The sequence below is a fragment of the Ursus americanus genome, chromosome 14, assembly GCF_024610735.1.
Source record: "Ursus americanus isolate L20-20 chromosome 14, mUrsAme1.1.p, whole genome shotgun sequence".
Taxonomy (NCBI): Eukaryota; Metazoa; Chordata; class Mammalia; order Carnivora; family Ursidae; genus Ursus; species Ursus americanus.
Window position 1 is genome coordinate 44209699 of NC_142140.1, and position 23463 is coordinate 44233161.

Genomic DNA, 23463 nt, shown 5'->3' on the forward strand with positions numbered 1-23463 from the left:
TGGGGCAACTTTCCTGCCTCCTTCCTGGGTAGATCCAGCCCAGTTCCCTTCTCTGGGTGCAAAATTAGTTCTGCTTGATACCCAGCCCAGATGTGCCTCAGATGGGTAAACTGAGGCCCAAGGAGCTAGGCCATTGCCAGGGGTCCCTAGTGAGTGAGCAGTTTGGAGCCTGCTGAGAACCCCTCTGTGACTGGGACCCTTCTCTGTGCTGTCGTTTCTCCTCCCTTTAGGTCCAGGGTTTCCAGCACTCTGTCCAAGGAGGACCACTGCTGTGGAGGCTTCTGGAAATTTCTGCCCCTCCGCGGCCAGGCCCTCTCCCCTCCCCGTTCCCCATCCCCCACATGGCCATGACTTTCGGTAAGTGACAGCAGCTCAGGAAGCTGAGGGGCCCACACAGGAAGGAGCCGACTGGGACTTTCCTCCTACTGCCTCCGGGCTCTGCCCTCCTGTCCTTAGCCCAGGCTTTCCAGCTGCCAGGTAAGAGCTGGCGGGGCCGCATGGCTCCGGGGTGGGGCTGGGGGGCAGTGTGTGAATGGCTGTGGCTGGGGACAAGGCAAGGCATCTGAGGAAAGCTGCCAGACAGACAGGAGTGGGGAGGGGCTGGCTCTGCGGCCTCTGACAAGGGCTTTCCCCTCCCAGCCTCAGCTTTTTCTGCATAAAATGAGCCCTCAAATTCCCAGCTCTGGACCTGTGCCGTGGGCCAGGAGTTCATGGTCCCTGGGGGCACAGTTCCCAGCCTCCACCCTCCCAAGACCCAGGCCAGAGCCTAGGGTGACCAACCAATCGTAGGGGATGTGGGGCTTTTGGTGTTAAAACAGGGGCGTTTTTCTGTGTCCCAAGCACCACCTCTGACTTTTTCTTTTTTTTTTTTACCTTCAGTATTTAAAATATTTACATATCTTTAAGACTGATTTTAAACAAAAGACACACACCGTGTGATTCCATTTACATAAAAGTGCAAAGACCAGGATTAAGTCCACTATTAGAAATAGGACAGTGATCACCTCTCCCAGAGCGACAGGGGCCCCAGGGCTCCTGCGACAGGGAATGTTCTGATTCCTGGTCTGGGGGCTGATGACATGGGAGTGTCCCTAGGGGGAAATTCTCTTCCCCTCATGCCCTCCCTCCCCCATAGGAACTGCTAAACCACTGTGTCAAGGGACCTTCCTGTCTGGTTTAGCTGGCGTTTGTCAAGTGCTCCCTGGGCATGTTGCCAAGGATTGTGCCAGTTAGGATTAAAAACGCTGACACCTTGGGCTCAGCTCAGCAAACCAAGCCAGGTGGGGAGTCAGCCCATTTCACAGCTGAGAAAGTGGAGTCCCAGCAGTGGGAGCCCTGCCAGGGTCACAAAGCTTGGGTCTTCCCCTATCCCAGCTCCAGGCTTATAGGCTGGGTGTACTTAAACCTCATTAATGCTGTCCCCTCCCCCACCTCCTACTACTATTCTGGAACGTGGTTTTTTGTTGTTGTTTTTTAAGAGTTTTATGTATTTATTTGAGAGAGAGTGAGAGAACGAGAGTGAGCGCACGCGCTCAAGCAAGGGGGAGGGGCAGAAGAAAAGGTAGAAGCCGATATCCCTGCTGAGCAGGGAGCCTGATGCAGGGCTGGATGCCAGGACCCTGGAATCGTGACCTGAGCCAAAGGCAGACACTTAACCAACTGAACCACCCAGGTGCCCCTGGAACATGTTTTTTTTACCCAATATTTCTTTTGTATCTTCTTTATTCAGGTCAATGTAAGTGGGTCTTACTTACTTACTACTCTCCCTTCCCTGCTGGGCTCGAAGCCCAGCCCTTCCCTCTGCCTAGCCAGGGGCTCTGGGAATAAAGGGTGGGGGGCAGTTTCCTCCTGGGCCCATTCCAGGGAGGACTTCTTGCCACAGGGACCTAAACAGTGGGAGTGATAAAGGGGACAGAGACAGGTGATGGTGGTGGGCAGGTAAGACACAGAGGTCCCTATTGACTGAGGCATCAGTCTGGATCCGATGCATGCGGCAAGGCAGACATTACACCAGCTGGAAAAGCTTCCAGCCCCAGCCCCAGAAGAGCTTCGGTCTCCTAGACCCACAGGAAGTGATGGACCACCCGTATCCCCTTAAACCCCCATGTGCACAAACCAGTATCCATCTACTTCCTGGTCAGCAAATCTGTACCCCTGTGATTGATTGCTCATGCCTGCCTGGGGCAGGGGCTGTGGAGTAATGTTGGTGGGGAGGCTGCAGTGCAGACAGACTGGAGATGTCTGTCCTGGACTGACCAGAATACACACAAATTATGTGTGTCAACCATACTAAAAAAAGAAAAGAAAAGAAAAAGAATTCACACAAATTAGAGTGTAGACTATCTTTCAGACCCCAGCATACCCTTTACCAGGGGGGGGTCATGGCTCCTCACCTACCTTGCACACTCAACTCCCCTGCCTCTTTCTCCATCTCTCTTTTATGTATATAACTTATTTATTTGAGAGAGTGTGCTTAAGAGAGAGCATGAGCGGGAGAGGGCAGGAGGGAGAAGCAGACTCCCCACTGAGTAGGAAGCCTGACGTGGGGCTTTCCGTGGGGCTTGCTGTGGGACTTGATCCCAGGACCCCGGGATCATGACCTGAGCTGAAGGCAGACGCTTAACCAACTGAGCCACCCAGGCGCCCCTCTCCATCCCTGTCTTTCTCTTTCTGTGTGTCTCTGTTCCTCTCTCCTCCCTCTTTCACCGGCTTCAACCTTACCTCACCCTGCAGTATCTCTGTCCCCCTGCCTCCCTAGAAGCTTTGTCGTCTTGTTCTCTCTGGCCAGAACTGAGTGACTGCCTCTCTCTGTGTGTCCAGACAGGCTACACCTAATGGCACCTCCAAGCGAGGAGACACCCCTGATCCCTCAGCGTTCCTGCAGCCTCTCGTCTTCAGAGGCTGGTGCCCTGCATGTGCTGCTGCCCCCTCGGGGCCCTGGACCCCCACAGCGCCTATCCTTCTCCTTTGGGGACCATTCAGCTGAAGAGCTGTGTGTTTGGGCTGCTAAGGCCAGTGGTGAGTGGGTCCCTAGAAGGCTGGGCCAAAGAGAGGGGTAGGGCTGTGGGAGGCCCAGATTGGGAGCTGGAATAGCCGTCAAGTGGGTCAGCATGGGAGCTGAGGCTCTGAGGGATGAATAAGAGTTTGGAAATGGAGGAAGGTGTTCAGGGAAAGGCTGTGCAAAGACTCAGAGGCACTTGAGGGCAAACAGTTGGTCATCCCTTGAGTTAAAGTGTGCAGTGGAGGGAGCCCTCTGGGGAGAGGGGCAGGGAGCCTCAGGAAGCAGGTTGTTGTGTGGATTCGCTGCTAAGGGCAATGGGGAGCCCTGGAGTGTGTGTGAGCAGGGGGAGGGCTGCAGTGTGAGAGCTGAAGGTGAGAAAGAGAGCCCTGTAGGGCGGCATGGGGTTCGTAATCATGGCAGCCCTGAAAGGGACTGATGGGGAGACTTAGGAGGGTGCTGATGGGGGCATCCCCTCAGGCATCCTGCCTGTGTACCACTCCCTCTTTGCTCTGGCCACGGAGGACCTGTCCTGCTGGTTCCCCCCGAGCCACATCTTCTCCGTGGAGGACTCAGGCACCCAAGTCCTGGTCTACAGGCTCCGGTAGGAAGCACATCACCCCTACTCCCACAGGCATGGGTTGAAGGTTACCAAGAGGGGATGCCCTTTGTTGAGGGCAAGGGGAGTTTAAAACAACAGTGATCCTACAACCTTATCATCTCCCTGCCCTTCCCGGTGGGTGCCCCAGGGAGGATGTGATCACTGCTCATTGCACAGATGAAGAACGGAGGCCAGAGAGTGTGCGCTGCTTGCCCAAGGTCATGTAGCAAGTCGGTGGCACAACCTGGGCTCTGTGAGGTCTCGGCAGGGTCTTCCACCCCTCCATATCCCTACTCCAGGCTTCTCCCCTTCCCCAACAGCTTTTACTTCCCCAACTGGTTTGGGCTAGAGAAGTGCCACCGCTTTGGGCTACGAAAGGACTTGGCCAGCGCCATCCTTGACCTGCCCGTCCTGGAGCACCTCTTCGCCCAGGTAGGGGTCTGCTGGGGCTTAGCCCCGGGTGGGGGGTGGGTCCACAGGGCAACCTCAAGGCTTGGAGTTGGGTGGCCTTGGCTGACTCTCTCTGTGGCAGCCCAGGGTTGGGAATTGGCCCAAGGGTGGGGGTCTGTAGGGCAACATCAGGGCTCATGGTTGGGCTGTGACCGGCCCCCAGCACCGAAATGACCTGGTGAGCGGCCGCCTCCCCGTGGGCCTCAGTCTCAAGGAGCAGGGTGAATGTCTCAGCCTGGCGGTGCTGGACCTGGCCCGGATGGCCTGCGAGCAGGCTCAGCAGCCTGAGGAGCTGCTAAAGACTGTCAGGTGAGGGCTTCCAGCCTGGGATCCCCAGTGGAGTCTACTTGGGAGTGAGCAAACGTGGCTTCACCGGGGCATCCCTAGAGTTCAAGCTCCCGTGAAGCTCCCCACCTACAAGCCTGCAGTATGTCCGTGTGACCCAGGACCCCACCAACCCATACCCAGCCCCACTGAGGCTCCAGTCCCTGCCTCCCTCCTGCAGCTAAAGGCCTGTGTGTGTCCGTCTGTCTCGTGGACCCCAGTGGCCCTCCCCCACCCTGAGGTCCTTCCCCCCAGGCGTGTCCTTGAGTGTTTCCGTGTGTGCCTCGTGCCCCCCAACTGAGGCCACACTTCCGCCCCTCAACTAAAATTCGGGTTTGTGTGTGTCCCCGTCCATACCTGTGGAGATCCCTCCCCACAGTGAGGACCCGCTACCCCCACTCGTAGCTACAAGGTCTGCCTCCCCCCCGACCTGCGCGACCTGATCCAAGGCCTGAGCTTCGTGACGCGGAAGCGCATCCGGAGGACCGTGCGTCGGGCCCTGCGCCGCGTGACCGCCTGCCAGGCTGACAGGCACTCGCTCATGGCCAAGTACATTATGGACCTGGAGAGGCTCGACCCGGCCAGGGCGGTCGAGACCTTCCTCGTGAGCCTCCCTGGGGCTGCTGATGGTCAAGATGCGCAGGGGCTGCTCCGAGTGGCTGGTGACAGCGGCATCGCATGGTGTCCAGGAGGACAAGAGGTGTGGGCGGCTGCTCTGCGGGGCCAAGGGCAGGGGCGGGGCCTTGGAGGGGGGGCAGGAGAGTGGGCGGGGTGAAGGAGGCGAGAGACTGAGAGCTCCGACCTGGGCCGGCAGAGTGAGAGGTGGGGCTGAGCTAGAGGGGCGGGAATGGGAAAACGGGCGAGACTTAGAGGGAGGGGACTGGTTGGGCGGGGGCTCGGGGCGGGGCTTGCTGAAGGTCGGGGGAGGAGTCAGGACTGAGATGGGGCGGGGCTCCGGGCGGGACTGAGAAAGCCCGGGAGGTGGAGTGGTGCTAAGCGAGGGAGGGGCTCAGGGAGGGGACTCGCCGACAGAAGGAGACGGGGTTTAGCAGGGATGGGGTGGGAGACATTGGGGATGGGCTGGGGAGGGTTTGTGAGCGGTGGGATTGATAGAAGGGGCCGGGGTTTGGCAGGGGCGAGGTGGGAAGGGGCCGGGGCTGGGAGAGGCTGAGAGGATCCGGGCTTATGGCGTGGGTTGATGGGGTCCAAGTTTCCAAGATGGACTGGGGGCTCCGAGGGGACGGGATCGCCAGCTTCAGCCCTCCCCTTGATCCCAGGCCCTCCAGCCCTTCTGCGACTTTCCAGAAATTGTGGACATCAGCATCAAGCAGGCTCCGCGTGTTGGCCCGGCCGGGGAGCACCGCCTGGTCACCGTCACCAGGACAGACAACCAGATCCTGGTGGGTGCTGGACCCTTTCCCCTCCCGCCTAACCCCGACTGCGGGGACGCGGAACCGTCGCCTTCGGGCCGCAGCGGGCGCTGACGCGGATCCTCACAGGAGGCCGAGTTCCCGGGGCTGCCGGCCGCGTTGTCCTTCGTGGCGCTCGTCGACGGCTACTTCCGGCTGACCTCCGACTCCAGGCACTTCTTCTGCAAGGAGGTTGCTCCGCCGCGGCTGCTGGAGGAGGTGGCAGAGCAGTGCCACGGCCCCATCACGTAAGGGTCCGCCCCCCATGCCTGCCCTCCGCGGCCGGAGCTCGGTTCGAATCTTGGCCACTCCCCTTTCTGTGCCTCAGTGTCCTCCCCTCCCAGGAGCCTTGGACAGGGGTCAAGTGCTGGAACAGCGCCTGGTGCATGGTTGGCGCTCAGTGAGACTAGGCTCTCCTTTCTGCTGTCCAGCGCCGTGGCTTCCCTTTCTCTGATTCCTCGGGGCCCCAGGGCCAATTCCTGGGGATGGATGGCACCAGGGTCCACCTGCAGCCTCTTCTTTACTCCCCTAGTAGAAGCCCTGACCTTTGGCTCATTTTAAAAGCAGGAAGGAGACAGGGAATGTTAGCTGGTGAGGGTCCCGGGGCTTCAGAGGGACCAGGATTAGAACCCAAGTTTAGCTTGGGTTTCTCTGCCTCCATCTCTTTCTGTCTTTTCCTCCGGCCTTTCTCCACAGCCTGGATTTTGCCATCAACAAGCTCAAGACTGGGGGTTCACGTCCGGGCTCCTACGTTCTCCGCCGCAGTCCCCAGGATTTTGACTGCTTCCTCCTCACTGTCTGTGTCCAGGTTAGTCCACCACTAGAAGCCAGGTGCAGGGAGGGCTTCCTGAAGGAGATGACCTTTGATCTGAGACCTATTCCTTGAGGAAGAGGAGGGTAAAGGCATTCCCAGGGGTGGGAACAGCATATGCAAAGGCTTGGAGTTTGGAATGAGCCTGTGGTGCCCGAGGAAGATGGGGTGAGGGGAAGGTACTGCCCACTTCCACTCAGGGACCACTCCTCCTTGCAGACCCCCCTGGGTCCTGATTACAAGGGCTGCCTCATCCGGTGTGACCCCACGGGGACCTTCTCCCTGGCTGGCCTAGGCCGTCCCCACAGCAGTCTTCGAGAGCTCTTGGCAGCCTGCTGGGACGGCGGGCTGCACGTGGATGGGGTTGCGCTGAACCTCACAGTCTGCTGCACCCCCAAACCCAAAGGTGAGCCCACACCCTCCCCTGAGCTGAGCAATGGATCTGGGATCCTGCGTTGTGTGGCAAGGGGCAGGGATTGCAGGTCCAGATGGGTTAGGGAAAAAAAAGTGATTTATGGGCTTGTGGAATAGATGCCAGCTTCAGGCACGACAAGGTCCAGTAGCGGCTGGATCCAAGAGCTGTCACTGACACTTAGACTCTCTCCATCTCTTGCCTCTTCCTCTGGGTGAATTTCACTCTCAGACAAACCCCTTGGATGGGGCAACTCTGAGGTGTGAGTTCTTCAGAGTCTTCCAGAATCTCTAGCAGGACTGAGACTAGGTTGCCCACAGGGTTGCCTGTTCTTCGGTGACCCCCCCCTCCCAGTGGGGCTTCCTAGAGTCTCAAATAAACCACGAACCTTGGATTCCTCACCCCAGGGTTGGCTTCTGGGGGAGACCCCAAATCAAGGCAGGGCCTGAGCAAACCTTAGGGAACCTTCCACTGCTGACCTCTGTTTTTCTTCCTCCACCTCCTCCCGTAGAAAAGTCCAACCTGATTGTGGTGCGGAGGGGTTGCAACCCCCCCACGTCGTCCCCTGTTCAGCCCCAATCCCAATGCCAGCTGAGTCAGATGACGTTTCACAAGATCCCTCCTGAGAGCCTGGAGTGGGTATGTGGCCCCAGGAGATGGAAGGGGGACCTCACGTTGGGATCCAGACACTGGGTCCACATCACACTCATTCACATCTCTGCTGTGTGGCCTCAAGCATGTGACATAACCTCCTTTGCCTCTGTTTCATTATCTGTAAAATGGGGCCAGGGCCGGGGGCCAGGATCCCCTCAGGAGCCCCCTTACCAGCCTCTCCTGTTGCCCCCTCACCCTCCAGCATGAGAACTTGGGTCACGGGTCCTTCACCAAGATTTACCGGGGTTGTCGCCATGAGGTCGTGGAGGGCGAGGCCCGGGAGACGGAGGTGCTGCTCAAAGTGATGGATGCCAAGCATAAAAACTGCATGGAGGTGAGTGTGATGGGGACCAGGACTTTGGGGTCAGGACTGGCTGGAGAGAGCATTATGGATTCAGAGAAATTTAAAAACACACAGGTCTTAAAGTGTCAGAAACGTAGCTGCAGCATCTCCAAACCATGGAACACAGAAGGGTCAGGGAATTTAGATGCAAACAGAAAAAGTACACCAAACAGAAGAAACAGCCAGTGCAAAGGTCCTGAGGCAGGGTTGTGCCTGGCATTTTTTTTTTTTTTTAAGATTTTATTTATTTATTTGACAGAGAGAGAGAGAGAGCACAAGCAGGGGGAGCAGCTGAGGGAGAGGAAGAAGCAGATTCCCTGCTAAGCAGGGAGCCCAACGCAGGGCTCGATCCCAGGACTGTGGGGTCATGACCCGAGCTGAAGGCAGACACTTAACCAACTGAGCCACCTGGGCACCCCCATGCCTGGCATGTTTAAGGAACAGTGAGGAGGGGGTGTCTGGTTTGCTCGGTTGGAAGAGCGTGCGACTCTTAATCTCAGGGTCATGAGTTCGAGCCCCACACTGGGTGCAGAGATTACTAAAATAAATAAAACTGAAAAAAAAAGTGAAGAAGGGCCAGTGGGCTGGAGAGGAGCGATCAAAGGAGAAGAGGGAAGTGATGTGGATGGAAGCGTCAGCAGGGGTTGTGCCAGCCAGGGAAGGCTTGAGCCCTCCTTGAACCCCAAGTCTGTGTGAGTGACCCAAGGTAGATTACAGTGGGGACTTCCAGCCCCATGATACAGAGTCCTGTGTATGCTGGTGGTGGACTCCAAGGTCAAAGGAGGCTTGTGGTGAGGGGTCCTCCTGAGGCTGATCTGTGAGCAGCAAGTTTGGGGTGCTTGGCCAGACCCTAGAGTGGGAGGAATGCATGGACCTTCTCTCCCTTCTCCTCTCCCCAGTCATTTCTGGAAGCAGCGAGTTTGATGAGCCAAGTGTCATACCAGCATCTTGTGTTGCTCCATGGCGTGTGCATGGCTGGAGACAGTGAGAGACAACCCCCCTACCCCCGCCCCCACCCCCACCCTCGCCCCCACCCTCGCCCCCACCCCTGCCCTTCCTCATGGAGATGGTCTATAGCGACACTACGATACAAATCCAGAGCCCGCCCTGGCTGGAGCCCCCATGTCCCCCAGGGTCCATCACCTTGTTACCTGTGGCCTTCATTTGTCACTCTTGGGGCAGCAGCTCTAGGCTCCCACCAAGACTCAGCCCCGCAGAATTATCTCAAGTCAGACAGGCCCGGGTTCCAATGCCCCCCCTTCTGTAGCTTTGCAAGGGCCGAGTTACCGCTCCAAGCTCCAGTCCCACCAGATCAGTACGGCAGCTATTTACCGGGAGCCCAGGATGGGCCAGGAGCTGCGCTGGGCACCGTGGGTGGTCAGGGGCTGCTAGGCCAGCATGGAGGTTAGGCAATGATTCTGGATAGGCAAAGATAAGTTCAAAGCAGAGAAGGCAAAGGTAAGTAGGAATTAAGGAAGAGGAGGAGGAAGGATGTTCCAGACAGAACATGCGAAGGGCTGGAAGTGAGATGCGGAGAGAGTACAGTGCCTTCCAGGCATCTCGGGGGCAATCGGTCCCATAAGTGAGGAGAAGGAGAGGTGAGTAGGGTAAGGATGGAGGGAACCAGAACCGAGAGCTCCGGGGACCCCTGAGGGTGGGGCGGGGGCGGAGCCTGTTCAACACGGATGCAGTCCTGCCCCCCAGCCCTGCCCCTCCCTGCCGCCGCCAGGTATCATGGTGCAGGAGTTTGTACACCTGGGAGCTCTGGACACGTACCTGCTCAAGTCTGGCCACCTGGTGCCAGCCAGCTGGAAGCTGCAGGTGATCAAGCAGCTGGCCTACGCCCTCAACTACCTGGTGAGTGCTCCTCTGCTTGCTCTACCCTCTATGTACAGAATGGAGGGGCAATTGAGAGTGGGCTCTGTGGTATGGATAGGAGTTTGGCAAGGATGTAAGGGGAGGGCATTTTAGACTGAGGGCACAGCATATGTACAGGCTCAGAGGTGTCAGAGCAGGAGAAGGGAACAGGTGGTCATTGGTGGCTTTCAGGGGGAGTAGCGAGCCCTGAGGCTGGGCAGAGGGAAGGCTTGCCAGAAGAGGGACCGTGGGAGCTGGGCCTTGAGGGTTGAATAAAATCTCAAGTGGAGAAAAGGAGGGTATGTCAGGTTGAGAGCACAGCCTGGGCCAAGGCCTGCAGCTTAGAGGATGGGTTGTGTGTCCTGGGAGGCATCCGGCCGTTCAGTTGGCAGGAGACCGGGGTAGGGGTGTGGAAGACAGAATGTCATAGAAGAGTGAGCAAGTATCTCAAAGGGCCCTGAATGCTAGGCTGAGGACCTCTGACTTTATCCGAAAGGCAATAGGGAGCCACAGGGTGGGTTTGAAAGGGGAGGGACACAGGGCAGCCAAAGGGGTGAACCAGAGGAGGGAAGACAGGTGGCCAGTAGTCTAGGGAATGGTTTAGAAGTATGGTCTGAGCAGCCCCAGGTGGGCTTTGAAGGATGTGTAGTGGCTCTCCAGCCAGACCGTTCATCCAGCAAACCCTCCCTGGCATTCTCTATGCCTGGCCCATGTAGGAAGACAAAGGCCTCCCCCATGGCAATGTCTCAGCCCGGAAGGTGCTCCTGGCTCGCGAAGGGGCTGATGGGAACCTGCCCTTCATCAAGCTGAGTGACCCTGGTGTCAGCCCCACTGTGCTAAACCGGGAGAGTAAGTACAGAAGGGTGGAGGGAGGGGCCTAGTGGGGCAGGGAATCAGACCCCTGACCCCAGCCCCACTCCCCAGTGCTCACTGACAGGATCCCCTGGGTGGCCCCTGAGTGTCTCCAGGAGGCCCGGACACTTGGCTTGGAAGCCGACAAGTGGGGTTTTGGTGCCACAGTCTGGGAGGTGTTCAGCGGGATCCCGATGCCCATCAGCACCCTGGATCCTGCCAAGGTCAGAGCACCAGCACTGACCTCTAGAGTGCCCGTTTGGGAGAAGGGTGGACTGAGGTCCAGCTTGGGGAGGATGGGCTGGTTGGGGCAGAGGGGGGGACTCCTGAGGATGCTCTGGGAGTGACCGGCCACTCTTCTGGACCTCAGAAGCTCCAGTTTTATGAGGAACAGCAGCAGCTGCCTGCCCCCAAGTGGATGGAGCTGGCCACACTGATCCAACAGTGCATGGCCTATGAGTCAGGCCAGAGGCCCTCCTTCCGCGCCATCATCCGTGACCTGAACAGCCTCATCACTTCAGGTGCCCATTGGGCTGGGCAGGGTGGGCAGGGCTGGCATGTCATATCAGGCCGGGGGGGGGGGGAGGGGAGTGACATTTGCCTGCAGAACTGGGCCTGTGTGCTTGGCAGGGTTGGAGGGGTTGGTGACTGCAACAGTCAGCATGAGCCTCAGCTGCTGCTGTAACAAGCAGACCCCCTCAGCTCCAGGTTGAACATGATGGATAGTTCCTTCTCATTCAGGGAGGGGGTCCAGGTCAACAGGCACCTCTCCCTTTGTGGCTCCACCCATCCCATGGCCTCAGGTCCCTGTTGGATCCTCTGCAGACAAGAGAGAGGGAGACTGTGGAGGGTCCCATGCTAGATTTCCACGGGCCAGGCCTGAAAGAGCAGCCAGCATTTCTCCCCCATCAGCCTGAGCTCAATCCTGCACCACGCTTCACAGCAGTGGAGTCTGGGAAATGCCTTTCTGTCTCCAAAGCTAGATGTAGTTTGCACAGCACGCAGAACACATAAGGGGTCTGCCTTTGCCCAGGTGGCCTCTTTTCCCAGCCCCCCCCCCCCAGCAAAGTACCCTTAGGCTTGCAGTGGCCCTGCCATAATGCACAGAGAAGGTAAGTGTGCAGATCGAAGTCCCCTAGCAAGTCAGCTTAGGAAGGGGACCCAAGGCCTAATGCACCAGTCACTTACTAGCCGTGTCCCGCAGATTATGAGCTCCTCTCAGACCCCACGCCCGGTGCCTTGGCGCCCCGTGACGGGCTATGGAATGGCGCCCAGCTCTACGCCTACCAGGACCCTACCATTTTTGAGGAGAGACACCTCAAGTACATCTCACAGCTGGGCAAGGTGAGGCGGGCCGGGCCGGGCCAGGCGAGGAAGCACCCGTGCAGCCGTGCGCTTGGACACCAGCCCTGCTGTCCTCCAGGGTAACTTCGGCAGCGTGGAACTGTGCCGCTATGACCCGCTGGGTGACAACACGGGCGCCCTAGTGGCAGTGAAGCAGCTGCAGCACAGCGGGCCAGACCAGCAGAGGGACTTTGAGAGGGAGATCCAGATCCTCAAAGCCCTTCACAGCGACTTCATCGTCAAGTACCGCGGTGTCAGCTATGGCCCAGGTGAGCCACTTCCCCAACGGGGGGCTCTTCAGAGCACACACCCTCATCCTCCTGCAGTAGCATTTTAGGGTGGTCTGGGAACACCAGGAGGGGCGCTGTTGATGCTCTTTGTCCAGATTTGGATGGCCACGGGTTCGAATTCCCGCTGTCTCCCTTAGCAGCTGGGAGACCTCAGGCAGGCGATTTAACCTCTCTGAGCATCGATTTCTCTACCTGAAAAAGGGGTCATTATCAGGTTTAAATGAATCAATGTAGTTTGTAGAAAGTACTGAAGAGCCATTGGCGAAAACTGCCGTTGTTGCTGTTCCCATTTTACAGAAAGCAATATTGAGGCTGGGAGGGGCCCAGGGTGTACTCTGATAGAGGAGGAAGAATCGGGAGGGGCAGTAGACAGAGCTGGGCCCTGCGGTGACTCCTCCCAGCCTCCCCTCCTTTCACCTAGGCCGTCAGAGCTTGCGGCTGGTGATGGAGTACCTGCCCAGCGGCTGCCTGCGCGACTTCCTGCAGCGGCACCGCGCGCGCCTCGACGCCAGCCGCCTGCTCCTCTACGCCTCGCAGATCTGCAAGGTGCGGGGCGTGCCCCGGGACCCGGGACCCGGGGGCTGAGGGGGCTAAGTCTGGGCGGGGGTCTGCGTGGAGTTGTGGGGAAGGCTGAGGGTTGAAGTTTGGGGTCCAGGTCAGGTTGGAGGAGTGGTTGAGTTAGGGCTGAGGTCAGGACTGGAGGGCAGGATGGGTCCAGGGCAGGGTTAGGCTTGGGGTCTGGGATGGGTTTGGACTGGATTCCAGGTTATGCTGGAGTCTGTACGTCACGCTCGCCTGTAGGGCATGGAGTACCTGGGCTCCTGCCGCTGCGTGCACCGCGACCTGGCAGCGCGTAACATCCTGGTGGAGAGCGAGACGCACGTCAAGATCGCCGACTTTGGCCTCGCCAAGCTGCTGCCACTCGACAAAGACTACTACGTGGTCCGCGAGCCCGGCCAGAGCCCCATCTTCTGGTGGGGACCCCGCCCTGGCCCACCTCTCCTCCCCACTACTTTGGCGCCTACCTCGCTCCCACCTTCGTGAGCCCGCTGTGGCCCCGCCCTTCCCATAGTCCTGGTCCAGCCCCTAGCGCGATGGCCGCGCCCCCTCGACACTGGCCCCGCCCCTGCCCCTACATCTACGGCCCGTCCTGACCCGGCCCAGGCCCCCCACTTCTCCCCACGACCCTGGCTCCTCCCCTGCCTCCACCGTCCTGGCCCCGCCCCTCCTCCCCGCTGTCCTGGGCCCGCCCCGGCTCCGCCCCCCCCGCAGCCCCAGCCCTTCCCAGGCCACGGCCTTCCTACCGGTGTACCGTCCCTTCCCCACAGCCTGGTCCCATCCCGCTCCGCCCCTCGGCACTGGCCCCGCCCCCAAGAGCCACTGCTCCGCCCTGATCCCGCCCAGACCTTCCGTAGTGTTGGAGAATATCCCACAGGCAGAGAAACTCTGACCCCGGAGCTGGGACTGACCTTCTCATAGCCCCCACCTACCACTGACCAGCTCTCTCAGCGCAAGGATGATCCCTTTCCCGTACTCTGCCTCACTTTCTCATCCGAAGATCTCTTGTCCCCTTCTAGGTATGCCCCAGAGTCCCTCTCTGACAACATCTTCTCGCGCCAGTCGGATGTCTGGAGCTTCGGGGTCGTCCTGTACGAGCTTTTCACCTACGGCAACAAGAGTTGCAGCCCCTCAGCCGTGAGTCAGCACCCCTGGATCCCCAGTACCCTCCTCTCCCCAACCCCTTACCGGCCAATCCCTGCCCTGTTTGTGCCCGAGTCACTCTTTTGCTCAGTGTCACCTGGTTCCAGCATTATATAGGCCCTCTATAATGGAGAGGACCTCTCTTCACTAAGGCTGACCCCCACTACCAGGGGCAGCCCCCTCCCCCTCCATCACAGGTGACTCCATCTCCTCCCTTACGGATGGCCCCTCTCCCCCCCCCCCCGTGATTCTCTCCCTCCCTTCACTATGGCTGCCCCCTGCCCCGCATCCCAACCCCCTCCCCAATCATTGGCGGCCCCTTCTCCCTCCTTCACGGATGGCACCTCCCCCACCACGGGTGCTCCCTCTTGGTCCCAGGAGTTCCTGCGGATGATGGAATGTGATCGAGATGTCCCCGCCCTCTGCCGCCTCCTGGAGCTGCTGGCTGAGGGCCAGAGGCTGCCCGCGCCTCCTGCCTGCCCTGGTGAGGTGAGCACTGGAGGGCCTGCCTCAGTTTCCCTCTCTAGATTTTCCTGGGCAAGCCAGCTGACCCCTTTGGGTCTCCCCACCTCCTGTTGTCTCTTGATTGAGAGCATACCCCGGGGTATGAATCCGAAGGGGATTTTGTGTATGGCAAGTCACAAACTCTTTCAGATCCTCAATTTACCCATCTCCAAAATGGGAATAACAATGCCTTATGGGGTGGGGGAAGATCAGACAAGTTAACACCTCTCCAGTGCTCAGCTTAGAGTCCAGCACGCTGTCAACACTCCATAAATGTTAATGACTCTTACAGCTGTCCTCACAACTTTTGTGGAAATGTCTGACATGAGGTTGGTCATTCATAAATTGATCTGCCCAGGGGCACCTGAGTGGCTCAGGCAGTTAAGCGACTGACTGTTGGTTTCTGCTCAGGTCATGATCCCTGGGTGATGAGATCAAGCCCCACGTCAGGCTCTGCACTGGGTGTGGAGTTTGCCTGAGATTCTTTCCTCCTCCCTCTCCTCCCCCATGCTCCTCCCCCAATGCACGCGCTCTCTCTCTCAAATAAATAAATAACATCTTTATAAATAAATAAATAAAAAATTATCTGCCCAGGCCACAAATGTTTATTGAGCACTGACTGTGTGCCAGGCTCTGTGCTGGGTGCTGGGGACCCAGCAGGGGATAGAACAGATACTATGCTGTCCTCCTGGTAACCAGCAGAGGCTAACAAGAATATTCTGGTAGTTATCAGTGTCTGGAAACAGTTGAACAGGGGGAAATGAGGGGGTGTGGTTGTGGTCAGGGAGGGCCCTTAGAGGGGGTGATCCTGAAGGAGGAGGAGGAGCCTACCCATGGGGAAAGCTGGGAGAGGGCATTCTCAGTGGTGGACACAGCAGGTGCAAAGGCCCTGAGGTGGAATGAGTTTGATGCATTTAAATAATGAGATGGGGGCAGATGTGGCTGCAGGGAACAAGAGAGAAGGTGATGGAAGGAGACAGGGGAGGGCGATGAGAGTTTGTTCTAAGACCTTTAGGGAGCCATGGAGGCTTTGGAGCAGGGGAGGGATGGAATCTAATCTATGTTTTAAAACTGTGAATAGGAGTCATGTCCTTCCTATCACTCATATGTGACCCTGTTGTCTCCTCCCACCCCATCAGGTTCATGAGCTCATGAAGCTATGCTGGGCCCCTAGCTCGCAAGACCGGCCAACATTCAGTGCCCTGGGCCCCCAGCTGGATGCGCTATGGAGTGCCAGCCGGGGGTAGCAGAGAGTGTGACACTCACACCTTCCCTGCTTGTCTGGAGGGAGAAACCCACTTACTTCATTTTTCTATCTGCTGCACACATATCTCTGGGTTCTGGTCTTTGTGGACTGGCTGTGTGACCTTGGGCAGGAAGTTGCCCCTCTCTTGGCTTCTGGCTTCACAGAGACCCCCATGGGGCAAATAACATTGCATTTGGGCAGCACCTCTGGCTTGTGGGGCAACAGCAGGCTTGTGGAGGCAGGAACTTGTAAAGATCCAAGATGAATGCCTCGGTGGGGCCTGCTATGCCTTGCCCCCAGAATTGAGAAACCAGATTCAAGCCCCTCCCATCTTCCGATCCTCTCAGGGTTTGGCCTCGAGCTTCCTGTCTCAGGAAAGACGTTGCAGAGCTTTAAGTGTATGATCTCAGGCTTCTGTTCCCACATCCCCCTTTGCTGGGGGAGGCCACAGAGAAGAGCAGTTAGCGCTGTTTGGAAATTCACTTTTTGGGAGGAGCCTGCATGACTTTTTGGGATCGTGTGAGGGGCCGGGAGAGGCTGGGGTCCCAGTCCCCCCTAACTGTACCAGAGCGCCCCGGGGCTTCCGTTTGCCCACTTGAACACTGGGACCCTTTCTGTCCTGACCGGAGGGTCACACAGTTGATGACGCTGGAGACTTACAGGACCTTTGCAGCAGCTGAGGGAAGGAAAGGCATTCTTGGCAGAGGGAACAGCATGGTGAGAGTGAGGAGGCTCAGAGTACAGAGGTTAAGAGCCCGGTGTTGGAGCCTACGGTTCTGCCACTTATTTGCCGTGTGATGGTAGGCAACTTGCCTCCCGTACTGGGTCTCAGTTCCATCCCCTGTACAATGGGCACATAAATGGTGCTGTCCTCTTCCTGTACCCAGGCAGCTTTTGAAGGCTTGTGAGAAGGCATCTGGTGCAGGTTAAGCCCTTCCCTCCCCCTCATTCCTCACCTGCCTGCAGTCTTTTCTGCCACGTTTGCCCCCCCCCCCAAAAAACTCTTATTTATCTCTCAAAACCCCAGCTGTCACCTCCCTGCAGCCTCCCCTGGCAGGCTCCCACCTCTCCTCACCCACCATGTAATTCCCTCTGACTGGAGGGCTGAGGTGTCTGTTCAGATCCCTCTCCTCTGACCTGGAGGCTCCCTGGGGGCTGGGCTGGGCTGGGCACAAAGGGGACTCTGGGAGCATTGGTTGAATGAATAAAGTTCAGTGGAAAGAATGGTGTGTGGCTGGACTTGGGTGATGGGGAATTTTGGCGGGGGGTGTAAGCTGGGGAGGAATGTGGTTAGGGCTGGGCAATGGAGATCCCCTGGGGGCCACGATGGGAGCCTCAGGGTAGGCAGGGGGAGGAGAGACATCAGGGTGGCGCATTGGCTGGGGTCCTGGAGGACAGAACCCTACCCCCAGCTCCAGCTGCTGGCCTTGGCTCTGTCCTAAGGAACTGATTACAGGCTCTTGGTGGGTGGAAGGAACAGGCTGCTCTGGGGGGTTCAGAGGGCAAGGTTGGGGTGGGAGGCTGTGGGGAGGGGTCCAACATCAGTAGGGGCCAAGCAAGTCTCCCTCAGGACTGCTGGACAGATATGAGGAGTAATAGACAGAGACCGAGAGAGATAGAAGAGATTGAGAAGGAGAGACAGACTCAGAGAGACAGAGAGGGCAGGAGAGAGACAGTCTCCCTCCCTCTTGCCCACTCTCTTAGCCCAGGGAAAGCCACCTGCTTCGGTGAAAAGCAGGAGGGGTGCTCTGGGCTCAAGCAAGACAGGGGTTTTCAGCTCAGGCTCTCCCTTGCCTTGGATGGAGTGTCCTTCCTTCTCTCTGCTCTAGTTTCCCTCCTTGGTAAACCGAAGTCATAGTGAGCAAACACAGCCAGCTTCATTTCAGGCCCTCCAGTCCCTGCCCTGCCCAAGGAGACCCTGATATGGGAGAGACAGAGCCAGCCAACAGCCTCAGCCCCAGCCTCCCCTGGACCCCCTCCCTGAGCCTCAGTGTCCTTATTGATACAGGAATAAGGACAGCAAGATTCTGATTGTCCCTGGTCTCAGATGGCTGGCTGCCCAACCCCCACCCTGTGGAATCATTCTCCGTTTATCTAGTTCAGCTCCCTAAAATGGTTGTTGTTGTTGTTATAAAGACTCAGCCTATCAATAACCAGTGTTGATGTTAAAACCACCGTTGTGGCTTTTACTATGATTGCAAGATCCCCTTCAGCACCACCCATCAGGAAACTTTGAAAAAGTAAAGGCTTATTACTCACAAGACCTCAGAGTTACACAGCCGACCTAGGGCTGCACCCCGAGGTCACCGGTGGAAACAGGGAGCCAACTTGGGCTTGCGGCTCTGCTTTTATTGGGGTCCAGGGTGGGGGGGCCTAGGGTTTCCCTGGCTCACTCCTCATTGGTGGATTTCAGACACAGAGCGGGCATTGAATGCTCTGAGCTGGTTGGCACATGGCTCTCTTCCCTGGACGTGGTGGCCTGAATCACCGGTGTCCCCAATCACCACCGCGTGGGGCTGCCGAGGCTCTCCCGCCGTGGACTCACTCCTGTTTCACAGCTCTGGAGGCTGGAAGTCAGGGTGCCGGAGCTGAGGATGCTTCCTGGCTGCCACCTGGCTGCCTTCTGGCCAGTTGCTCATGTGGAGAAGGAGGGGGTGTGGGGGCACGGTCTCTCACACCCCCTTCTTAGGAGAGCACGAATCCCATTGCAAACCCCCCTTCCACTCCCTGATGATCTCCCAGAGCCCCCACGTCCACAGACACCATCACAATGGCGAGTCAGGCTTAAACATAGGAATTGGGGGGGGGGGGTTGTACTGGTTAGGTCTCAGCCTGTCCATATCTGGTGTCTGGGTGGACTGGCCCTTGTGGTTGCTCTAACTGTAAGACACCCTTCAGCAACACCGATCTGGAAACGGAAAAAAATAAAGGTTTCTTACTTACAAGACCGGGAGATTGCACAGCACCCCCAGGGCCACGGAGTGAGGGGGTGGGGGAGCGGAGACAGAGCCTCGTGTTCACTGGCCAGGCCTCCGCTTTTATGGGGGTCCAGGATGGGAGCCTGGGGTCCCAGGGCTCATGGCTCATTGGTAAACCTAAAACATGGGAGAGGGAATTTAAAGCACCAGAAGGGAAAAAACAAGTGGCCCCCAAAGGCCAGTTCTCAAAACCAACCAAGGGGCGCCCGGGTGGCTCAGTCAGTGAAGCATCTGCTTTCAGCTCAGGTCATGAGCCCGGGGTCCTGGGATCGAGCCCCGAGTGCGAGTCCGGCTCCCGGCTCAGCAGGGAGTCTGCTTCTCTCTGTCAAATAAATAAAATCTAGAAAGAAAGAAAGAAAAAGAAAGAAGGAAAGAAAGAAAGAAAGAAAAAGAAAGAAAAAAAGAGGGAGGGAGGAAGGAAAGAAAAGAAAAGAAAAGAAAAGAAAAGAAAAGAAAAAAGAAAAGAAAAAAGATGGGGCACCTGGGTGGCGCAGTCATTAAGCGTCTGCCTTCGGCTCAGGGCGTGATCCCCTTGATCTGGGATCGAGCCCCACATCAGGCTCCTCTGCTAGGAGCCTGCTTCTTCCTCTCCCACTCCCCCTGCTTGTGTTCCCTCTCTCCCTGGCTGTTTCTCTCTGTCAAATAAATAAAATCTTAAAAAGAAAAGAAAGAAAGAAAGAAAGAAAGAAAGAAAGAAAGAAAGAAAGAAAGAGAAAGAAAGAAAGAGAAAGAAAGAAAGAAAGAAAGAAGAAAGAAAGAAGAAAGAAAGACAGAAAGAAAGAAAGAAAGAAAAAAGAAAGAAAAAAGACCTCCCAAACAAGGAAGCCTCAGTGCAGGAAGGGCCTGGCCCTTTATCTAGCCGCATGGCTGGCAAATAGGTTTATTCCAGATAGCCACCTTTGAAGTGGATGCCTGAGCCATCAAAGCTTAAGTCCGACACTGCAAAAAATCCTGGCTCCGTGAGTGGACCATCAAAGCATGATCTCAGGGTGGTGAGTTCGAGCCCCAGCCGGGGCTTAGAGATTACTTAAAAAGAGAGAGAGAGAGAGAGAGAGAGAGAGGGAGAAAAAACCGGTTTACACTACACTTGCAATCAGCACTCACCCCGCCCTTGACCTCCCTGAGCCGTCCGCGGAATGCTCTGTTCCCATTCAAGGTCCTCAGCTGGGGCGGGCTGGATGCCTATAAGAAGGGGTCCCCGCTGGGGCCGGCCTCCTGCCACCATGAACCCCCGCCCACTCACCTGGGCACTGGTGCTGCTGGGCACGGCTCTGGCGCTCGCCCTGGGCTCTGAGCCGGCTCCGGAAGCGCGGGAGAAGCTGTGTGGCCACCACTTCGTGCGCGCGCTGGTGCGGTTGTGCGGGGGCCCGCGCTGGTCCTCCGAAGACGGGCGGCGGGTGGCTGGCGGCGACCGTGAGTGGGGGCGGGCGAGGACCGCGCTCTGGGGTTTCTAGGTGGGGCAGGTGCACGCGGCGCTGGTGGCCGTCCGGGCAGGCGGGTGGGTTTGCGCGCACGTACCGGGGTCCGCTGCGGGCGGTGCGGGTGTGCAAGCGCGCGAAGGATGCGTCCCCTGGCGGGCAGGACACCAGTGCGCGGCGAGCCAGGCAGTCTTGCAAGTGCATGGTCAGATCCTGCCTTATTTGTAATTTCAGTATTTTGATCTTCGTGAATTTTTGCCTTAATTTTTATTTTTAAAACCATTGCACTGAAATATGAGTGATCTTCATTGTTGAGTTTTTTGGCGCCCCCTTCAATTGTGCGTTGAGGCCAGTGCTCACTCTCCTCACCCTCTGCCTGCCCCGGTGCAGAGGGTATAAAACAGACGTGTACGCCCGCGTGTCACACGTGCGTGTCCTATACGTAGGCATCTTTGACACGGATGCAGCTGGATGTGCAGAGGCACGCATGGGGGAGGGCTGGGAAGGGCCATGAGGGTGTGTGCATGTGTCCATGTGAGCCCACTGCCTGCACACGTGTGCACATGTATATGTCACATGTCACCCTGCTGTCTTTGGCTTTGTGAAGTGTCTATGCGTCTGCGTGATAGGTGGCTTGCAGGAATGTGCACAGCTAGGGACCTGAGTGTGGGTGTGGGTCGAGAGTGCACACATCTGGATGGGGGAGTATATCTGTGCTCAGTAGACAGTGGGCATTTAATAGGTGCTCACTTTCTATTTGTGCACAAGACGAGCATTCAGTGGGTCACTCAGCGGGACGTGGGTGTGCAGGTGTGTGCACACATTGGGGAGGGATCCTCTAGGGTCCCCTGCCCATGCTGAATTCTGCTCTGTCCCCAGGTGAGCTGCTGCAGTGGCTGGAAGGACGACACCTCCACGGGCTGGTGGCCGAAGGGGACCCCACGCTGGTTCTCATTCCACAGCCCCTGCCCCAGGCCTCTCGCCATCACCACCGCCGCCGGCGGGCAGCGGCCACCAACCCTGCCCACCACTGCTGCCTCAGCGGCTGCTCCCGCCAGGACCTGCTGACCCTGTGTCCTCACTGAACGCTCCCAGGGGTGGCGTCGGAGGATCCAGAGACCCAGAGGGATCCGGGCTGGGGAGCTCCTGAAGCGACGCAGCACTGCAAAGCCCGATCTGGGAGGATGGTGAGAAAAATCACCTCCCCGTGCTCCCCACCTCCCCCAGGCCACCTTCCTCTGTGGGGCCAACTGCGAAAAAAATCACACCTCAACCCTGGCTTGGAAGAGCCGTGGTTTTGTGGAGATGCCAGACACTTGGGGCCAAATGTCCTGGCCTCCGAGGAGCCCCAGGTGCCGCCCTCCCCGGATCTGTGCACCCCCCCTTGCCATCTCCCTAATGGTAAATAAATGAAGCTCCCGCAGAATCTGAAGCAGCTTTTTTGCATTTTCTCAAGAAAAGGGGACAAGCCTGCATCATCCCTTGAACGGGCTGCCCCCCCCCCGACGCCCCAGGCTGCCATGGACTCACCATCACTCTCAGGAGCTTGATAGCAACTTGAGAGTCATCACGATTCAAAGTGGGGAAACTGAGGCTGGGGAAGATGGCTGAGTGCCAAGGTCAGACAGGGAGGGAATGGCCAAGTGCAGGATTCGAATTGAGGACATCTGTCAAGACCCACGGGGGTGGGAGGAGCTTAATGTCACTTAAAGTCCACATCACAGCGGACAGACACATGGACATCGGGATGAGTCATCGTGGACAGTTACTGACCTAACTCTGACCATTTTTGTCACTTGCACCCTCCCTTTGCCCCGAGATGGAACTTGCTTACATTCTAGGGCTGGGGCAAAATGACCAAGCATTTGACTCTGGGAGCCAGTCCCACGTTATCCCTTTCCTAAATCTGCCGTCACAAATTACCAGAAATCAGGAGTCCTAAAACAACACTTTCTTCCCTCACAGTTCTAGCCAGAGACAGAAGTCCAGGTGTGGCAGGGCTGTTTCCTTCTGCAAGGCTCTGAGGCAGAATCTGCTCTGTGCCTCTCTCCTGGCCTTTGGTGGCTGCTGGCAATCCTTGACCTTCTTTGGCTTCTAGATGCAGGACTCCAAGCTCTGTCTCTGTCTTCACACGGCCTTCTTTCCCGTGTCTCTGTGTGTTCATTTCTGTCTCTTGTGAAAACACTCTCATTGGATGTGGGGCCCACCCCACCCTAAGCCAGAACGATCTCACCTTGATCCTTACCTTAATTATATCTGCAAAGACCCTATTTCTTTTTTTCCCCTAGATTTATTTATTTATTTGAGAGAGAGAGCGGGCGGGGGCGGGGGGAAGCGGCGGACAGAGAGAATCTCAAGCAGACTCCCTGCTAAGCGCAGAGCCCAACTATGTGGGGCTCGATCTCACCCCCCAGAGACCATAACCGGAGACCAGCCAAAATGAAGAGTCAGACGCTTAACCAACTGAGCCCTCAGCCACCCCAGCCAAGACCGTATTTCCAAATAAGACCATATTCTAAGGCCCCGGGGGGGAGGTATACTGTTCAATCCAGCACAGCAGGAGAGAAGGACTCTCTCCCGAGGTCGATGGGGAGCTGCAGGGGTGTGAGCAGGGGCTGGATGAGGTCAGACCCACGTTAGAAACCCCCACAGCCGCCGTCTCATCTAAGCCTGCCTTCCTCAGCTTCCACCTCCCTTTCCAACAGTGAGTACAGGGGTACTTAAAACTAAAAAATCAATCCTGTCATCTCCTTGCTCCAAAGGTGCCATCACAGCCCCTGTGACTTCACGTATCCCCTCCCTCCAGAACCTCTTTACTCACCAAGCTCCAGCCATGGCCTTTTCGCTGCAACTCGAATGCTCCCCGAGTATCCCACCTCAGGGCCTTTGCACATGCTATGCCTTCTGCCTGGAACACTGTTCTCCTGGTTCTTCCTAAGGCCATGTCCTCTTTCTTCAGGTCCCAGCTCCAATGTCACCTCAGTCCCAGTCCCCTGATCGCTCAGCTAATATTCTTTCCCATCGCTGTGCGTCCAACTGCTTCGTTTTACTTCTCGAAGCTCCCACTGCTTCTGATAACTTCCTGTTGGATTGTTCACAGGTTTGTTTTCTCACTATGAGCTGGGTATCTGCCATCCCAGTGGGTCTGGGAGCAGGAGTATAGGGCAAGGTGTGCAGCATACAGGAGATGCAAAATGAATACTTACAGAAGGGAAAGGAGGTGGGACAGAGGACAGCAAAGCCACAGTCCTAGTGGGAGAGGAGTCTGGTG

The 23463-nt window shown here is 57.3% G+C and overlaps 2 protein-coding genes across 3 annotated transcripts; both read left to right on the forward strand.

Moving 5' to 3' along the window:
- Nucleotides 1-369: 369 nt before the first annotated feature.
- JAK3 (Janus kinase 3) lies at nucleotides 370-15935 on the forward strand. The gene is made up of 24 exons (XM_045778722.2): nucleotides 370-477; nucleotides 2821-3018; nucleotides 3479-3602; nucleotides 3920-4031; nucleotides 4213-4358; nucleotides 4779-5073; nucleotides 5651-5773; nucleotides 5873-6030; nucleotides 6479-6590; nucleotides 6813-6999; nucleotides 7517-7644; nucleotides 7862-7993; nucleotides 8902-8986; nucleotides 9732-9859; nucleotides 10576-10708; nucleotides 10784-10935; nucleotides 11082-11232; nucleotides 11916-12055; nucleotides 12135-12324; nucleotides 12767-12891; nucleotides 13147-13319; nucleotides 13923-14040; nucleotides 14425-14535; nucleotides 15690-15935. Exons 2-24 carry the CDS (start codon nucleotides 2835-2837, stop codon nucleotides 15795-15797), a joined length of 3315 nt encoding a protein of 1104 aa, XP_045634678.1. The 5' UTR covers nucleotides 370-477; nucleotides 2821-2834; the 3' UTR covers nucleotides 15798-15935.
- Nucleotides 15936-19947: 4012 nt separating this feature from the next.
- Nucleotides 19948-21618, forward strand: INSL3 (insulin like 3). 2 transcript variants are annotated; one of them, XM_087867166.1, is made up of 2 exons: nucleotides 19948-20123; nucleotides 21072-21618. In XM_087867166.1, exons 1-2 carry the CDS (start codon nucleotides 19953-19955, stop codon nucleotides 21258-21260), a joined length of 360 nt encoding a protein of 119 aa, XP_087723292.1. In that variant the 5' UTR covers nucleotides 19948-19952; the 3' UTR covers nucleotides 21261-21618. The 2 variants fall into 2 exon arrangements, with proteins under 2 accessions (XP_087723292.1, XP_045634691.2); XM_045778735.2 differs by having other exon boundaries at nucleotides 19961-20187.
- The last annotated feature ends 1845 nt before the right edge of the window (nucleotides 21619-23463 follow it).

What these genes read in the sequence shown, in the direction of transcription:
- JAK3 (XM_045778722.2), top strand. Translation starts at nt 2,835, where the DNA reads ATGGCACCTCCAAGCGAGGAGACACCCCTGATCCCTCAGCGTTCCTGC. An exon ending in GGTGTCCAGGAGGACAAGAG is followed by an intron (nt 5,074 to 5,650) that starts GTGTGGGCGGCT and finishes CCTTGATCCCAG; the next exon opens with GCCCTCCAGCCCTTCTGCGA. An exon ending in CAGTGCCACGGCCCCATCAC is followed by an intron (nt 6,031 to 6,478) that starts GTAAGGGTCCGC and finishes CTTTCTCCACAG; the next exon opens with CCTGGATTTTGCCATCAACA.
- INSL3 (XM_045778735.2), top strand. Translation starts at nt 19,998, where the DNA reads ATGAACCCCCGCCCACTCACCTGGGCACTGGTGCTGCTGGGCACGGCT. An exon ending in GCGGGTGGCTGGCGGCGACC is followed by an intron (nt 20,188 to 21,071) that starts GTGAGTGGGGGC and finishes CTCTGTCCCCAG; the next exon opens with GTGAGCTGCTGCAGTGGCTG.